The 20,677-nt window shown below is 34.4% G+C and overlaps 1 protein-coding gene across 1 annotated transcript in view; it reads right to left on the bottom strand.

Annotated features, from left to right (window-relative positions):
* Positions 1–18,168, bottom strand: part of LOC115232433 (epoxide hydrolase 4) — a 29,302-nt gene extending 11,134 nt beyond the window's left edge. The window contains exon 1 of the mRNA XM_029802305.2: positions 17,789–18,168. Within this exon, the coding sequence (XP_029658165.1) occupies positions 17,789–18,004 (216 nt within the window). The 5' untranslated portion in view covers positions 18,005–18,168. The remainder of the gene's footprint in view (positions 1–17,788) is intronic.
* Positions 18,169–20,677: the final 2,509 nt, after the last annotated feature.

Below are 20,677 nucleotides of genomic sequence, written 5' to 3'. Positions count from 1 at the left end.
AAATTATAATAATAATAATAATAATAAATGATAATAATAAATTATAATAATAATAATAATAATAAATGATAATAATAAATTATAATAATAATAATAATAATAATAAATGATAATAATAAATTATAATAATAATAATAATAATAAATGATAATAATAAATGATAATAATAAATGATAGTAATAATAATAATAAATGATAATAATAAATGATAATAATAATAATAATAATAAATGATAATAATAAATGATAATAATAAATGATAATAATAATAATAATAATAATAATAAATGATAATAATAATAATAATAAATGATAATAATAATAATAATAATAAATGATAATAATAATAATAATAATAAATGATAATAATAATAATAATAATAATAAATGATAATAATAATAATAATAATAATAATAAATGATAATAATAAATGATAATAATAATAATAATGATAATAAATGATAATAATAATAATAAATGATAATAATAAATGATAATAATAATAATAATAATAATAATAATAATAATAATAATAAATGATAATAATAATAATAATAAGAAGAAGAATAATAATAAATGATAATAATAATAATAATAATAAATGATAATAATAATAATAATAATAATAAATGATAATAATAATAATAATAATAATAATAAATGATAATAATAAATGATAATAATAATAATAATGATAATAAATGATAATAATAATAATAAATGATAATAATAAATGATAATAATAATAATAATAATAATAATAATAATAATAAATGATAATAATAATAATAAGAAGAAGAAGAATAATAATAAATGATAATAATAATAATAATAATAAATGATAATAATAATAATAATAATAAATGATAATAATAATAATAAATGATAATAATAATAATAATAATATTAATAGTAGTGGTAGTAGTAGTAGTAGTAGTAGTAGTAGTAATAATGATGATGATTTCAAATTTTGCCACAAAGACAGCCATTTGGAGGTAGAGATGAGTTAATTACATCAACCCCAGTGTTCAACTGGTAATTAATTATCAACCCTGAAAGGATTCAAGGCAAAGTCAACCTCGGCAGAATTTGAACTCAGAATGTAGTGATGGGCAAAATACTGCTAAGCATTTCGTGCAGCCAGCGAACAATTCTACCAGCTGGCCACCTTAATAACAACAACAACAACAATAGATAAATGAACATGTGTGTGTGTGTGCGAATGAATAGATAAATAGCAATGTTAACAATTAATAACTGATAGAGTTAATTAGCTTCTTTCTTATGTAAATTAATTTGTTTTAAAGTATTGCAACAAAAGTAAGAATAGAGTCCTAAAAAGGTTCCAATAATGGAAAAGGCTTAATGCCTTTTGTTAGTTAATTCTATGCAAAGTTGGTGGCAGAGGTAAAACATTAAGTCCACAGTTTGTAAAGTGTTTTCTGTGATCCCTTACAATTCCTATTTCATACACATTTAAATCAGTTCTTTTTATATATCTGTTTCTATATGTATGTCACATACAGTTCATATAGTTATTTTGTCTGCCGTTACGTTCTGAGTTCAAATTCCGCCAAGGTCGACTTTGCCTTTCATCCTTTCGGGGTTGATAAATTAAGTACCAGTTACGCACTGGGGTCGATGTAATCGACTTAATACCTTTGTCTGTCCTTGTTTGTCCCCTCTGTTTAGCCGGTTGTGGGTAGTAAAGAAATATATAGTTCCATTTGTGATGTAGAATGTTTGTATCTATAGCTTGTATTTATTTATTTACTTTGTAAAAATATGTAATAAAGATTTAAATAATAAACATTTAATTGATCTGAATGAATATGTTTTATTTTGTGAATTCATCTTTTATTTCCTGAAACTGTAAAGCACATCATATCCGTCAAAGATATTTCAAAGAGGTAAATAAGCAATACTTTTGAAATTTGTTTCAATTATATTAAAAAGTGTGGGGGTGCAATGGCCCAGTGGTTAGGGCAACAGACTCGTGGTCGGAGGATCGTGGTTTCGATTCCCAGACCGGGTGTTGTGTGTGTTTATTGAGCGAAAACACCTAAAAGTTCCACGAGGCTCTGGCAGGGTGTGGTGGCGACCCCTATTGTACTCTTTCGCCACAACTTTCTCTCACTCTCTCTTCCTGCTTCTTGAGTAATGCTGCGATGGACTGGCATCCCGTCCAACTAGTGGGGAACACATACGCCACAGAAACCGGGAAACCGGGCCCATGAGCCTGGCTAGGCTTGAAAAGGGTGACAAAATTGGAACGAAATATTAAAAAGTATTGTTTTCATCAACTGGCAGGATAAAAAAATTTTAATTCCTTGCTTATGTTTAATATACAAACATGATGTTTTCAAATATGCTGACTTATACCATGGAATTTCCGCAAGTCCTACTAGTTGCAAATAACTCTTTGCTGTCCAAAGGTGGTATTAATATTTGTAAATTTTAGAAAGGATTTCTGTTCAATTCACTGAGCAAACCTTCGAAAGATAACTGACACAATTAAAGTACTTTACAGAGATACAAAATCCTCACCTCTGATAATGAGTTTGAGATGTTTGATGTAACTTCATGAGTTCTTCAAGGTAATACTTTCGTGCCCTTCCTGTTTATCATTACTCTTGATTACACTTTAAGTATTAATAGAGAAAATACATGGAACTAATAGATTTTGCAGATAATCTTGCACTTTTTGCCATTACCTTGGGTGATAAACAAGATCAACTAATATTCCTTAACCCTTTCGTTACTGTATTTATTTTGAGATGCTCTGTGTTTCTTTCTCATTAAGCTAGTGTTAGGAGCATAAATTGTGACTAAGGTTTGGTGGAAGGTTTTAATTCAAAATTTATGAAAGCATGACATTTGTACTCCAGAGCCAGAGGCGGTTTTTGGTGGGGTGGTATCAAAAGGGTGAAGAGAGCAGCAAACTGCGTTGGGCTCTGTCGAAATCATGAAAGAACAGAATACATTCATCTTTGTCAGTTACTGCATATGCTTCTAAATAAATGAAGGTTTGCTTTTGAGGGACAAAAAATTACTTTTTAAGGACTTTAAATATAACATGACCCTTTTTCTTTTCTAGGGACACTTTTTGAGAGAAAGCTCTACATATGTACTTTCATGTTGTCCTGTATTTGAATGTCTATAGTATTTGTTCAAGTTATCAGATAAGTAAAGTTACAGCAAACATAAACCGAAAATTAGTAGAATGCAAGAAGAGTTGTCACAAAAATGTGAGTTCAAACTATCAACAACGGAATTTTTATCAAACGTAGACAGAAAAAAAAGAAATTGAGCTCTTACTATTATCTACAAGTTGACAAGGTTCAGAATCTAGAACACTGACCTCTAGATTTAACAGTAGAGTTAGAAGCAAAAAATAGAAGCACTCGAAATTTATATCATGTTCAAGTATGGTTAGCAATAAGTAAATCTTATCAACCATTTGAAAAGTTTCACTATCATTTTACAAGAATGATATCCATTCTGAGATGGTATTTGTATATATATAACTGTAACACTGCCAGGTATCCCTCCCACAACTTAATACACACACACACACACAGAGTCAGAGAGTGAGAGAGAGAGAGAGAGAGAGAGAGAGAGAGAGAGGTTTTTTAGTAGACAAAGGTACTGTTTTGTTTGCCTAGTATAGTATGACCTAAAAGTATGTTCTCTCTCTTGTAAGGGTTATGTCTGTGTATATCAGCTGGCACTGATGTTCCACAATAGTGTTTCTAGATAGTCACTTGATCTGCTAGAAATGGCACTCAAGTCTTTAAATTAGACAAAACCATTTCAAAGAATGAATTCAATGAGTAGTTCTTGATGTACAAAAATACGTGGAGGCACATGGCCTAGTGGTTAGAGCAGCGGACTCACAGTCGAGGGATCACGGGTGATGTGTGTATTTATGAGCGAAATACCTAAGCTCCGCGTGGCTCCGGCCGAAGGTAATGGCGGACTTCTGCTGACTCTTTTGCCACAACTTTCTCTCACTCTTTCCTCCTGCATCTTGCAGCTCACCTGCAATGGACCGGCATCCCATCCAGGTGGGGAACCTATATGCCAGGAAACTGGCCCTTATGAGCCAGGCATGGCTTGAGAAGGAACAAACAAACGACAAGGATGTACAAAAACACAGCCTGGATTATTTTCATCATTAGTCTGTCCAATCAGAGCCAACCTAGGGATAAGCAATAACAATCAAATTCACCTTTATCCATATTAGACAAAGTGGTACCCTATACAAAAAAGATGTGCTAATATATCATCACCATCATTGTCATCATCATCATTTCTGATGTTCATTTTTCCAAGCCAGCATGCGCTGGTTGGAATTTGTTGAGATAGATTTCCTTGTCACCAACCCTCACCTGTTTCCAAGTAAGGTAATGTTTCCTTATAACCAGACCTGCTTTCTAAGAAGATTGGAAATAAAGCACACCGATTCTGTGATGGCGACACTTGCTTATAACAATCACATGAGTTCAAGGTTAGGATACAATAACACACTCACACACACACACATACACATGATGGGCTTCTTTCAGCTTCTGTCAACCATATCCACTCACGAGGCTTTGATAAACCCAGAGTTATTGTAGGAGATACACACCCAAGATGCCACACAATGAGACAGGACCCAAATTATGAGATTGAGAACATCTGTGGACATGTTTACAAAGTCAGAAAACAGCACAGCTCCCATGACTTTTGGAAACATTTTTTCACACTAAGAGTTGCTGAAGCATGGAACAAACTGCCAGCATCAGTTGTTAGTTGTCGGAGCACTGCATCCTTCAAAACTTCCATGCTTCCTGAGATTCGCCAACACTACACCTGACTTTCTCTCCTCCATATACACGCAAGCATGTATCTGACTCATACACTGTTCACTTTCCAGACATTTGTACATTACTGCATGTGCTTTATATGCACTTTTGACAAGTTGTGGTGCACCAGAGCACTGTATACAATAATTTCATTATTAAATTACTATTTTATTGCACAGCCATGTCTACATTGCATAAGCTATGAAAAAGTCATTCAGACGGTTGTATTTTACTAGTAAGAAAAGTAATTTTTCCTCATCGGTCATTGGTATTTTCAACATTTGCTCTCATTACTATTTTATAACTTATCAAGATGTTACAAGCTCACTGACCTTTTTGGTTAGATAACAAATTTACTATTAGAAATTTAATGGATTAATATCTATTATTTTTTACTTGTTTCAGTCACTAGACTATGGCCCTGCTGGGGCACCACCTTGAAGAATTTTAAGCCGAACAAATCAACCCCAGTATTTGTTTTTAAAGTCTGGTATTTATTCTATCAGTCTCTTTGTGTACATAAATATATTTATGTAAATTCCAGTTCTACTTCTATACAAATATCATATCTCCAATATATATACAGTCCAGTCTTTGTTGCAGAACCTCAATGACTTATGCACCTCAGTGACTGTAAGAGCTATGCCTGTGGAGCACAAGCTCCCCATAGGGCTTCTCATCTTGGAGAGGTCAAAGGATAGGGGTGAGACTAATAAGGACTACCTTTCCTAAAGGTAAAAAAGCCCTTGCATAGGATCAAAACCCCTATCTATCTAGAAAATAGCAATTACAGCAGCATTTATGATAATTCAGAACCAATAAGATCTGAGAGAGAGTAAGGCCATTCCTTGCCTGACAGCCCAGAGTCAAAAACAGGGGGGAAAAGTCATTGATAACTTGTGCTCCATAGGGAGCAAAGGACTTGTGTAAGGAAGTAATATATGCAGTAGAAAGATGAGGGAGAACAACAAAAAATATATAATAAAAGATGAAGATCTTCTAAACTCAGTGGAAGGAATTTGGAAGCTGGAGCTTAACTTTGGCTTTATGGTATGAAGTGAATGAAAGAAAAATCTCTCCTTGAATAACTGTCAGTTTATGATATATGACATTAGCAGCTAAGTCCGGGGAGGGGGGGGGTTACCCAGTCAGTTGGAAGACAAAGGGAAACATGGGCAAAGTGGCAAAGGCTGATCTAAGAAAATTAAGATGTTGTGGGAGAGAAGTGTGTACAGATAGATAATGGTATGCTTGCATTAAGAGATTCTGAAAACAATGAGGTGTGGGAGTATAACTAAGAAGGTATATTATTACATGTAGAGAATGCATGGGAGAAAGAGAGTCTCCTTAATGTGAACCCAACAGAGAGACCAAATAAGAAGAGAAAAAGAAAAGGAGGGAAAAGGTAAAAAAAACCTCTGTTACAAATGTGCTGCTGTTATCTCAAGCAACATAGTTGTGGTCAGGTACAGAGAAACAGCCTCCACCAGGTGACGCGTCCCCTTCAAAAATTCACCAGCCCCCATCGGGCCACGTATCTCCTTCTTAAAAAAACTGTCTCTCTGTACTAGACCACAACTATGTTGCCTGAGATACACCAGCACATCATCCTCACCAGCTCCCATCAGGCCATGTATCTCCTTCTTAAAAAAACTAGCAACAAGTCCTATCTATCCATCTATCTATCTATCTGTCTGTCTGTCTTTCTCTCTATCTGTCTATCTGTTTATCTGCCTATCTATCTATTCATCTATTTGTCCGGCTGGCTGGCTGTCCTTCCTTCTTTCTTTCTTAAAATTGTCAGACCATGGTAATTTCTGTATTTTACTAAAAGAGGATTTTTTTCTTTTTGGGAGTTTTTCTTTCTATTACTTGTTCATTTCTCCTGTCATTTTCACAAATACTTTCACTCATACTATCTTCCCTTAACTTCTCTGAGCTTGATGTCCCCTGTTTTATTCTGATACTATACTTCACTCTCCCTTTTCACCTCTCCAACCTCTCCTACTAGCAACATTACTCTGTTGTCTTCTCTGTACTAGATTCCATGGCAAAATGAGGGAGTTAATATTTAAGAGGGTAAGAAGAAGCAATGGTTCCATGTCAGATGTTGAGAGGCTAGAATGTGCTGGAAGGACAAACCCAGGTGTCTAGAGATACAAGCCTACCCCACATTATATAAGGATGGCTGAGAATAGCTGGAAAGAAGACAGAAAATCAAACTGCATTTCATTTAGTCTAATTTTGTTCCTAATTCATTGGACACTAACTAACTCTCTCCGTAACTTCCATGACCTGTCTAGCAATTTGATCTTTTCTAATTACTTCAATCTAAGGTATTTCCTTTACTCTTGTAGCAGCTGACTATAATGCTGCTATACAAGTCATTTGGGGTAATACCATCCCATATAAACAATCAGACAACCATACATTTATACTATTCTGCCAGATATTTTAAGCATCTCAGCAGCAATTCTTGATAGACCAGTTTTCCCTGTCTTTATCTCCTTAATTACCTTATTTATTATACTACTGTCAACTAGGATACATATACAATCCACTTTAGTAGTCTAAGTCATTAGATTGTGACCATGCAGGGGGGGGGTACTGCTGTCAAAGGTTTCTGTCAACAGTACTGACTCCATTACTTAACTTATCAAATCATAAAATTACATATTTGAAAAAGAGACACAGTTTGATATACCAACAAACATAAACATCGCACACACACAATGTGCTTTAGTATAGTTTTTCAACAACCAAATTTTATTCACAAGGTATCGGTCAACCCAAGTCTATAGAAAGAGACACTTGCTCAAGGTGCCACACACTAGGATTGAGTCCCAAGCCACAAGGTTGTGAAGGGAAATTCTTAACCTCACAGATAAGATTATATAAAAAGATATTTTCATAAAAATTTGTAAGTTCATAAAGTACATAACTAACTATGTTACTGCCTCACTAATGTCTATGGTTTCAGAAATTTTGTGCTTGAGTACTTAAAAATACAAGTTAACCTAAATCATGTGAATACAACTAATTGTTCCAAAGATAAATGTAACTTGGTACATTCATTTTGCGACTGACAAATAAGAGGTAAGGTTACAGCATTTTTAGAGCATGGTGATCATCTAAAGCTGAGGTTCTCAACTGGGATCCAAATGACCCTTGGAGGTCTACATAGGATTTTATTGCTAAAATTTATGTACAATAAACTGGTTACATTTCTACATTACACAAAATATTTTAACAATTTTTTTTATATGATATATAATGATATTTAAATCTAAAAATATTACAGGATTTTTTAAACTTCAAATAGCTATAAGGGTCTAACTGAGCAAAATAAGAATCAAAGGGTCCATAGGTAAAAAATGATTGAGAACTGCTGATCTAAAGAGAGAAGTTGTTTTCCAAAGATGAAATCCAGCAGTGAATCAAATTCTTATCCAAGTCTGCTGGAACCTATTAAGAACGAATCTATACATATGATAATAATATAACATTAAAATCTGAAATACCAAATACATAGTGAAAAATATTTGTCAAATCTGAATATTTTCCAAAAGTTTAGAAGTATGAACAAGTTCTTATTTTGTCATCATTGGCAAGTATAGTCTAGTCATAACTTGCTAATGTGAAAGTGAACAAACTTATAAATGATAAGTAAATGTATAGAAATGTAACAACATAAAATAATAGGGTTTAGTTTCTAGACAATTTTATGTTCCTCCATCAATGATTATACACTTCAGCACAAATAATAGTCCATGAATTACTGTATTCAAGAAGACCTGTCCACCACAGCAGGACTGATACAGGTGCTGGTACTTCAGAAAAGCATTAGTGCTGGTATCACATAAAAAGCACCCAGTACACTCTGTAGAGTGGATGGCATTAGAAAGGGCATCCAGCCATAGAGACCACACCAGAACAGACAATGGAGCCTGGTGCAGCCCTTGACCGTACCAGCTCCAAGCAAACCATTCAACCCATGCCGGCATAGAAAATGGATATTAAATGAAAAATGATGATGAGCTAATAACCTAACACAGTTTGCTTATTATGGAGATGGCATCTCAGAATTACTCTTTTCTGAAAATTAAATGGTTCAGTTCATAAGAAAAGACTGTAATGTGGTCTGTTGAAAGGGGCAAAGTGCTTTAGTTTCTTTTAAGTAAACATAAACTATATCTGACAGCAGTAATTCAAAGCATTTATTTATATTAGAGGGGTTAAAAAGATTAAATAACTACAAAAAAAAATAATAAAAGGAATAACTTGACTGTAAAGCAAAACACTGAAGCATATATATATATACATTTCTTTTTTTAAAACAAAAACCTGAGTATAAAGCCAAGAATATTGAAGCTTATCTATTTTGTTAATATGAAGTCAACTAGGATTGATAAGTTTTTTTCTTCTTTGTGACTAATCTTTTCCAAGTAAACAAAAAGAAGGTTCCATTTATTATATTTTAAAGTACCAGTAACCAAGCCGACATACAAACTGTTTACTTTATAAATAATGTAGTTTCTCACCTTCTTCTATTTGGATTTAAAAATATAAAAAAGCAACATTTCAACAGGTGAGAACATGTTCATTTTAAAATAAATTCAAATAAGCTAAAAACAATAAACTGTTTTTCAGTAAGTTTTCATGAAGAAAAGTTTTTAAATGGTTTCAAATTTTGGCACAGGGCCAGCAATTTTTGAGTGGAGGGGTAAGACAATTATATCGACTCCAGTACTTGACCAGTATTCATTTTATCTTATTTGAAAGGATGAAAGGCAAAATTGACCACAGTGGAATTTGAACTCAGAATGCACAGATGGATGAAATGCTGCTAAGTAATTTGTTTAGCATGGTTCTGCCAGCTCATTACCTTAATAGTTTTTAAAATAATACTAATTAGAAAAGGATGATAAACAAAAAAACAAAAAAACTCATGCTTAATGCCTATTAAAAAGAATACAAGGGGTTCGCTATAGGTGAAAAACCATGAAGTTAGCTCTAATAAGGAGAGGCAGTGCTCATGACTAATGAGAATGGTCAACTACAACACAAAACTTGTATTTTATCAAAGAGTTGAGGAAACAAATGCTAGTAAGATACAAGTGACCATCATGTACCATTTTACACTCACAATGCCTGCTGGTTAGTGAACATTTTCAAAAGATCAAAGCCTTTAGAAGTCCCGTTGCTACTAGCGTAGCAACAGTGTGTGCCACCTGTAAAAACTGGAAAAGTCTCTTCCTTCTCTTAAACTGTTTTTTTTTAACTCCTAAGTGTTTTTAAAATTGTTATATTTGGGGATGGTCATTTTCCATTTTTCTTTCTTTGTAATTAATCACACAAACTATATACTTCTTTTTCACTTCAGCTTTATTATTATTATTATTATTATTATTATTATTTTTCCACCCCCGGACCCCATAAAAAACACATATTGCCTACAGTAGACCCAAAAGTGCTGCCTGGGGTGGATTGCCCTTACTGCCCCGCTCCTCCAGCTATACTAGTGCCTCTTGCATCAGTCAAAGTTCACTTTGGTAAATGCTCAGTTCAGCCCTTTTGCATTCAGATCACTCTGTCCAATATAATGCTTATTTACCCACTTTGCTTTGAATTAATCCTGTATTATCTCATAGCTTTGAAATTTTGATAATGTGATTGTATATTTTTAAAATGGCATTGTAGGCTGGATGTGAGAGGCTGGATGTGGCTGGTTTAAATGCTAAAGGATTAAACAGTTGAAAGACAGGTTATTCGAGAGATGATTGAATGCAGTTCTGAGAAGAAAATATTGGGTAGAAGTGTATTATCACAAAAGCAGAGAGGTGAGAAGAAGGTGGAGAACTAGGAGGAAGATGGAAGGAGAGGGTAAAGAGAGACAAGAATTGCAACCAAATGGATTTAGATGGATTGTAAGAATGGGTGTGTTTAGCAGAGTAGCAGTTCAGAAGACAAATACAGGACAACTTGACTATTTGAAAAGTATTGCAGAATTGCTAGTAAGATTAGAATAGCATTTTTTGGTAAATGTGGTCTACAGTATACATGTATGTGTCATAAGGGCTCCATTCTTATTCCAGATGTATGAGCATTAAAGTGTAAGGCAAATTTAATATTTCATAACAAGTAACAACTTTAGTATTAACTTTTGACAAAAGTTCTTAAGAATAACAGACTTCAATTATTTTATATAAGCAAGATTTGTTTCTAGTGGGTCTAGATTTTTAGTTGATGAATAGAGAACTAAATCAAAGTAATGCACTGGATTGGTGAGTTGTATTCCCTCAGGATGGGCCACATTTGTTCATTGCTCTCAATGGTAAAACAGATACTAGCGTATTTGATGTAGTAAGGTGAGAGATTTTAATAACTTAAAATTACAAATTTAGTGATAAGAACAATATGTATCTAAGCAACTAATTCTACAAAAAAGGGAAAGAAAAAGAAGTGACAATCTTGAAAATTACTATAACAGTTAGTAACAGATGCAGAGAGATGTCTGTTTGTTAGTAATACAGAGACAACTCTGGATATGTTCCAGTCTTAACAGATTTCATCAGCAATAAATTCTAAGACATACAATTCATGGTAAGACTGACCAAAGGGATAGAATTTCTTCATGAGTGAACACTTTCATGTTGCTATAACTTATTAGAATGACTGGAAAATTATCCAGGAGATGCCTGCTGCATGAAAATATAAGAGTAAAATGGATGCTAATATTCTTGACACAAGACGTTTTAATTAAACCCATGTCCTTAGTGATGAGAACAATCATTATATAAATGATTAATTTTGGTAATTAAAATATCTTAATATCTTGTATCACTATATCAGGTAAGTTAGTATACACTTTACTATTAAGTTTACATGTGGCAGGTATCCCTGAGTAATTTTTCCTGGTCGTTTTTAATAATACAATACGTTTTTAATAATACATTTATAGTATATACATTATCTAGAAAGAGATGCTATAGCTGAAATCTTTGTATAATAGAGAGAATTTAGGACACATTGTAGAACATGCTAGTGGGCAGTAGAAATATTTCTTTATTTGAGATTAACAAAGGATTAAACTATAGAACTGAAGTAAATTGACAGGTTACAATCTACTATAATAATTTATTCTTAGAATGCATTCTTGCAGGAATTGCATTTACCTAGGAACACAACCAAAATGGTAACAATTCATAATTTCTTCCAGATGTCTGCAGACTGAATGACCAGCATAAATTATTTCAAATCGTAATTGTATCATGGTGTTTAGCAAAGCATAGGAATAGAATGATGCCTTTGAGCAATGTTCGACAAATCTCTCCCCCATAATACATCTTCCTAACCTCCTCCCTCCACTGTATTCCTTTCCCCTCCAACTCAGCTTTTGCACTCTTATCAACTTACCAGCTCTCTCTCACCCTATCTAATCTCCTGTACCACTTCACTTGTATTCACTCCTCTGTAACTTCACTACTATCCTCTCTCTCTCTCTCTCTCTCTCTCTCTCTCTCTCTCTCTATATATATATATATATATATATATATATATATATATATATATATATATATCACTTGATCACGTGACTGACCAGGCTACCAGATGTTGCTACACATCGCTGGTCACAATGCGCTTCGCATTGTTTTAGCCTTCAAATGACGCCACCCCGCTGGCTAAGCAGGCAGGCCAACAGAAAAAAGAGAAGTTGTGGCCAAAGAGTATGGCAGGGATCGCCACCACTCCCTGCCAGAGCCTCACGGAGCTTTAGGCGTTTTCGCTCAATAAACACTCACAATGCCAGGTCTGGGAATCAAAACCATGATCCTACGACCCCAAGTCCGCTGCCCTAACCACTGGGCCATTGCGTCTCCACATACACACACACACACACATATGTATATACTAATACATCTGTTTGTTTTCTACACCACCTATCTTCGTCTTTTTTTTTTTTGGTGAACTCTCCCCCTATATATATATATGTATGTATATATATATATATATGTGTATATATATATATGTGTATATATATATCTACCTACCTAAGACCCAGCCACCCACCTACCACCCAACATAAACCTACCTCCCTCCCTACCTACTTACATACCTACCTATCTATCTATCTATCTATCTATCTATCTATCTATCTTTTCCAACAAGGATAACCACCTATTACCTTTACAGCATGACACCTGTTTCTGTCCCCCTATCATACTTTAACCACTCATCACCTGACATAAAACCATCTCCTTCAGTACTTATGTTCCCCATTCACTCGAGGGGTCTTGTCTTGCAAGTCACTTGGTGAACTTGCAGGTGCTGGTGCCATGTAAAAAGCACCCAGCACACTCTGTAAAGTGGTTGGCACTAGAAAGGGCATCAGGTTGTAGGGGCCATGCAAAAGCAGACGGTAGAACTTGATGCAGTCCTCTGCTTCACCAGCTCCAGTAAAACTGTCCAACCTGTGTCAGCATAGAAAATGAATGCTAAATCATGATGATGATGTTGATGATGATGATGTTCTGAGGAACAAAAGGTTCTAAAAGTTCACAAGATGAATTATTAATAAAACTTGATAAAAAGAATGGTATACACAATTTTAAAGAGAAGTAGCATTTTTTATATATATGTGTGTGTGTGTGTATATATATGTGTATATATATATATATATATATATATATATATATATATATACATATTAGAGGGAAACCACTATGTGGACACCCTTATGCTAGAAATAGATCCGCTATGGTCTTATCACTAAGAAATGTTCTCAAGAAAAATTTACTCGATTACGTTTTGGTTGTTTTGCTAAATTTTTCTTGAGAACATTTCTTAGTGATAAGACCATAGCGGATCTATTTCTAGCATAAGGGTGTCCACATAGTGGTTTCCCTCTTATATGTATTTAATACAATTTTACTGAACCTTCAGTTATTTTATATGCTAGACCACTGGTGTGAAATCGATGTTAATTTAATTAATCGATGTTAATTTAATTAATATCTAATTTCTCATCCTCATTTTAAATTTAAATTTATATATATATATACACATATAGATAGGTAGATAGATAGATAGATAGATAGATAGATAGATACATAGATTGATTGATAGATAGATAGATAGATAGATAGATAGATAGATAGATAGATAGATAGATAGATAGATAGATAGACAGATAGATAGAGAGATAGATAGATAGATAGATAGATAGATACGTAGGTAGGTAGGTAGGTAGGGAGATAGATAGATAGATAGGTAGATAGATAAATTATCTCTCTAAAACAAACTTTGTTTCACTCATTGGACTCCACAACAAAAAGAATTTGGGACCCAGTGTCATAGAAGATTGCGTCTGTCACTAATTTAACAGTGTGTGCCTGGTTGGAGTGGAAAGTGTTCTAAAAGCAAATTATGTGCCACAGATAATTGGTAAACAGTTCTCTTTCTTGTTGCAGATTTCATTTTCCTTTTTTTTTTATTTCAATTTAAAAAAAATATTTTAACATTACTTTTTATATTTTCACATTGAGTGGAACAATAAAATTTCTTGTAAGTCAGACCACCTCATGGTCCTAGCAGACAAAATGGAAAAGGCATTTCCCTGGAGGATGGTGAGGGAAATGTGTGGAACAGCTATCCTGACTCACTTGTGGATTACTAATAGCAGTGAGCAGGGGTGTGGTCTAGGAGCCAAGAACACCAGAGGTCTCCACTGCCACAGGTTCAACCATACGCCTGTCAGAGAGTGACTGATACCATGACAGTTTGCTTTTCTCAGCCTGACAAGCAGTGGAGCCTGGGCTGATAGCTGAATACACCAAGTTGTTGCTGGAGAAGGTGTCACAGCATGTGGCATCCCAGATGTAATCAGTATATTAACCCTTTCGTTACTGTATTTATTTTGAGATGCTCTGTGTTTCTTTCAATTACTTTAAATATAACAAAGAATTTAGTAAAATAACTTAGTTATCATTCAGCTAGTGTTAGGAACATAAATTGTGACTAAGGTTTGGTGGAAGATTTTAATTTGAAACTTATGAAAACAAGACATTTATACTCAGAGCCAGAACCGGTTTCAGCCAGGTTGGTAATGAAAAGGTTAACAGAATTCTAACCAACAATCTTACATTAATAATCATGTAGTTGTTATCTCCACATCAGCCCTGATCGAATAGGCCCATGAGCAAAATACTCCAGTACTAACTACAGCCTTTGTATATATATATGACTACATTGTTCAATATATTGTTCGTTTAAGAGGTCAAGTGTGTTTATTTGGGTGCTACTTTTAGCAGTTGAATGACTATGTAGAGGTTCTTGTGTAGTGGGATTATATGATGCAATGCTAAAAGTTGTTGAAAAGAACATTGTAATGTTTGAGAATAGAGAGTTTGGATTTTCAGGTAAAGAAAAGAATGATGCTGTTTCAGCAGTGATTGAAGATGAGATGAACTGTTGAGAGTTCTTCGGTATGTGTTAGTTTCTGTATCAACTGAGCAATTAAAAGTACAACAGAAAGCCAAGTGAAGCTGTGGGTGTTGGAATCTGAAAAGAGATTGATGAAATAAGAGAGCTGAAGCAGCTGCTCATCATTGAGGGATGAGAATCTAGAGTGTAGTAAGATGAAAGAGAAGTAGAGCACTCCTGGGGGAAATTGTGAAGAGACACAAAATTTCCTCTGGTGTATAAAATTTAAGAAATGTGAAATATGGTTCAACTGCTATTTTAGAATCTCTGGCCACCATGAGCAGCTTAAAATAAATTTATTTTATCATTGTATCATAGAGAAAAAGGAACGAGTTTTGCAAAATGTCAAAAGTGAGAGAAAAAAGCAAAAAAAAAGTGGCTGTAGAGGGGAAGGTATGAAATTAGTTACCTGATAGTAAGAATTCAAATAAAGTAGCCCCGAAAAGAGCTTTAATGCATTCCCAGAGTATATAGAACATAGGAGGAAATACTAATAAGGTATGTATACTAAAATCATGAAGAATGTTACGTAATAACAGGCTAATCAGATATGAGATAATAACAATTCTAAGTAAATAACTCTGAAAAGGGCTTTTGTGCGTTCCCAGAGAATATTACCCTCTGGGGCACTAGTGTTGGTATATTTATGAATAAGTCACTAACTGAAATAAGTGGATCTATTGTTTAGGTAAATACTATTTACTTGTTTAAGGGTTGTACTGGATAAATTGCAAAAATAACTAACAGTTAAAATATTAAGAAATAAGCATACTCAATTTAATTTTTACCAAATAATTTAGGAAAATGAATGGGTTATTTCCCTTAGTTTTTAAAATAAAATATTAGGTATATAAGGACCCTATTATCTATATATTTTTTTTCAACAATCTGAGTATGCCATGAGGTTTCCAGACATGATTTCTACTCACAAGTCAAGTTTCATCAAAATCGTTAAAACCATGTAGGAGGAGTTAGCTAACAACTCCACAAACACAACCACAGACAGAATTTCCCACATTTGTAGTAGACTGGAAATAAACGATGCACGAAATTTATGGTAAAACTGAATGAGGTTTCTTTCAAAGGAGAGGATTCATTTCATAACAACAACTTACAATTTTCTAGATTCCCCCATTTTTATAAATATTAATCTTATTCTTAGCAAAAAAAAATTTTAGATTTCTTATTTTATTTTAAGCTAGCAGAGATACCAAGCATTGCTCAGAATTAAAATGGTATAGTTTTTAATTGTTTTACTTGTTTGGGTAATGTGACTGTGGCCATGCTGGAGCACCACCTTTAGTCAAAGAAATCGACCCCAGGATTTATTTATTGTAAACCTAGTACTTATTCTATCGGTGTGTTTGCCAAATGGCTAAGTTACAGGGACGTAAACACAGCAACATCGGTTGTCAAGCGATGACGGGGGTACAAACGCACACACATATATATACATAGAAATACATACATATATATATATATATGTTTATATATATACATACAAATATATATGTGTGTGTGTGTGTGTACATATATATACATATATATATACATACAAATATATATATATATCAATCTATATATATATATATATATATATATATATATATATATATATATATATATATATATACACATGCATATATGGGTACAGGACGTCACCAACAGTATGAGTTCAATACGCAAACAATGAGAGAAACAAATGGAAAACAGGACAAGTAACATAAAGAACGACCCTTCATCAGTTGTCGGCTGTCTATCAACTCCTCATTTCGAGCACTGAACGACAATATGAGACTTCGAAGACAGTTGCTCTCATAAATACCAAAATAAAATTTGGGATTTATGGAGGGTCAAAGTTGGGAAGAAAAACAAGTCAGTGCACCAGAGTTTATGTATGCGAGACAACACTTTCTTTTAATTTTTTTTTTCTTACTAAATTCCAATATAATTGTAATCGAGACCATCTGGAACGTATTTATAGAAAAGTTCATTCAAAATATCCATTTTCCTGAAAGTTATAAGGAAAGAAAATCGAGGTAGGGAGCACAATTGTGTAGGTGTGCCATTATGTCTTGGCAGTTAAGCGAAAGCATGTTAGAACTGGAAAAAGAAGTGTGGATCGCAATCATTGCTGGATGGAAGGAGTCGGGGACACAACTCTGACAACTGATAAACACTACAAACCTACTAAATAAAACTAGAAATCGATGGGATTTGCAGAAGGAGCCAGTTTAGTAAATAGTGTAAAAAAAAAAAAGGTTCGTCAGAATTTCGCAAAACACCCGATCGTTCTTCTCACGGCGCACTAACAGGCATCACGTTTTAGTTTTCATTCAAAATCTTTCTTTAGCAAAAAATATTCCACACACTGTTTTAATGAACATATAAAATTGTCTAAATTTAACAAGAAAGCAGCGTATCACGAGTTGAAAAAAGTAAAAGTGTAACTTACACTGAGTGAGAGAAACCCGTGGGTCCCGAGTTCTTCATCATTCCATTTAGGCGGAGGAGCTTTAAAGATTGGACCCCGCCTGAAGTCGAATATACCAAGAATACTGAAAGGGTTCTTGATGAAAGACAGTAACAATTGCCCTATTGCAACACATGTATAAAAGAAAATTAAAGGAAGAATAATCGCAGCCCGGGATATTTCATAAATAATCGACATTTTAACTAATTGATGTGAAGAACAAAACCACAGTGGCTTCTAACTATAAGAAGATCAAAGTCCGTCGTGCAGATATCAACGACGGCTCCTCTTAAATAAATGACCCACACTCCTCTAGGCACCGTGACTTTATACCTACACCAATGACTTGATAGACTAACCGAAACGAGTTGTATTTATTAGGAATAACTTCCCTTACATTTATCTAAACCACTTGTCAACCGTTCTTTGTCTATTGACCCGATTGATTGCTATTTTACTTAGAGAGACCTTCATAGCCATTATAATTATAATTTTATAATTAAATATCATTAAGAATTGAATAAAAAAAAAGAAGTTGAAATATTCTATATTATTCTATTTAATTAACTGTAACAACAAAATCTTATCTGGATCCCCGTTGAGAATCAGTGAATCTGAATAGAGACATATTATTGCACCATTATATAAAGACATTATTTCTTTTCAAAATTTACGGTATTTATTTGGTATAGTGTAAAAAAATGTAATACCCAACATCAAGGGTGGGTTTGACATTAAACTGAAGTGCGAAAAACACCTCAGATAAGAGGATAAAGTATATTATTGATTTTTCTGGGGTACAAAAAACGGACGGTTGCATTATACTTGAGATCTCATTATACACGAGTAAATATGATATATTATTTACTAGCTTAAAAGCCACCCCATCGGGCTCTTCATTGGGCCCTGAACCCAACAATGACACTTCATGCATTGAGTACATATTAAATTTTATTAAACTTGACCAATATTTTCCAAACAATGGACAGTTTTCGTCAAAACAATGATATATGTCGACTTATTGCAAAGCTTCGTGATAAACAACATCTTTTGTCTTCCCATTCGGGGGTCAGTACAATTTTTTACATTATTTACAATTGACAGATATTTGTCTTCATCTTGTTTGTTGTTAACACAGCGTTTCGGCTGATATACCCTCCAACCTTCATCAGGTGTCTTGGGGAAATTTGGAACCTGGGTTCCCTTTCCTAAGGTACTTTTCAATGTTGTTGTTATTATTATTCAGGTCGCAGCCTGGAATCGAAATCGGAACTTGGCGTTAGTAGCCTGCATTCTTAACCACTACGCCACATGACCCGTACATAATTCCTCATCTCTTAAATATAGAACTGTACAATTTTTTCTGTTTAACTTCTTTCTTTCTCTCTTTCTGTTGATTGCCTTCAACTATCACCGCCACAACTGCCATACACACACCACTCAGACACCACCACCATCACCACTATCTTCCACATCTCTTACTATCACCATCATGCTTGACCGCCACCACCACCACCGTCATCTCCGCCCCTATCACAACTACAGCTCATACTATTACTCTCACCCCATTACCATCTCAACTGTCAACCTCCTACCACCCTCTCCGTCTTTATGCCTACTCTTACTCTCACCCCAGCAAGAGGAGTAGAAGTGTCACAGAATAGTAAGAGAATCGGGGTCAAAGTATGACACATTAACAGACACAAATTCGTTTTGGCAGAGGCAGCGACTTGGCAGAAGCGTTAGCACGCCGGGCGAAATGCGTAGCCGTATTTCGTCTGCCGTTACGTTCTGAGTTCAAATTCAGCCGAAGTTGACTTTGCCTTTCATCCTTTCGAGGTCGATAAATTAAGTACCAGTTACGCACTGGGGTAGATGTAATCTGTCCTTGTTTGTCCCCTCTGTGTTTAGCCCCTTGTGGGCAGTAAAGCAATATATTATTATAGATGTTATGCTAATCTGTAAGAAGTGGCGAGCTGGTAGAATCGGTAGCGAATCGGCTTAAAATACTAAGCGGCATTTTCAGTCTTTGCTCTTCATGTTCTGGGTTCCAGTTCCATCGGGGACAACATAAGTAGCACTCAATTGAGGGTGATCGGCTTACCCCGACAGATTAAAATTGCTGGCTTTGTGCCTAAATTTGAAGTCATTATGCTAAATCATAGGTTCTCAAAGTGGACGTTACCGCCCTCCTGGTGGGCGTTGAGAGGGTCCAGCTGGTGCGGTAGAGAAAAAGGAGGTATTGGGAGGGGAGGCAGTGGATTGGGGAACACTGAATTTATATTATTATTATAGTATTTTATACAATTTATATGATATATTAATATCAAATGATTCGTAGTATATATGTAAGAATTAGCACTTCCTTCTCAAAGCTTGGATTCGAAATCAGACCCAAGAATCATTGGTCGTAAAATACCAATGCACAAAAAGGCGCGAAATCAGAATCTCTTTGTTCTGACAAAAAATGATGGATCGTCTCCCTTCGACCTCTGACCCGAGCAGGTCAGGCGAAGTTTAACAGGACGACCAGCGACCTACTGTACGCAATAACACTCTTGCGGTATATCTATTTTTCTGGCTATTTGAGATGTTATAAATAGAACGGAGAAATAGGTATCTAGAGAGAACCCGAACCAACGTTTAAGAGAACGCCACGCATTTATGAGGACGACGAAAGAATAATCAGAAAGGTGACTCTGTCATGCATGATTTACACACACGCACACACACACACCATCAAACATATTCTGCTTTAATGTGTATCCTGTATTATGCATTCCTTTAATATGTATTATTTGCAACCACTATTTAATATGCATTTTGTACAAGCGATGTGTAACATTGCTTACAAATTGATGTAGTGATAAT

This window comes from Octopus sinensis, linkage group LG2 (assembly GCF_006345805.1).
Source record: "Octopus sinensis linkage group LG2, ASM634580v1, whole genome shotgun sequence".
NCBI classification, from domain to species: domain Eukaryota; kingdom Metazoa; phylum Mollusca; class Cephalopoda; order Octopoda; family Octopodidae; genus Octopus; species Octopus sinensis.
Note: the sequence above shows the minus strand (reverse complement) of the source record. Positions and strands in the feature narration are given on the sequence as shown.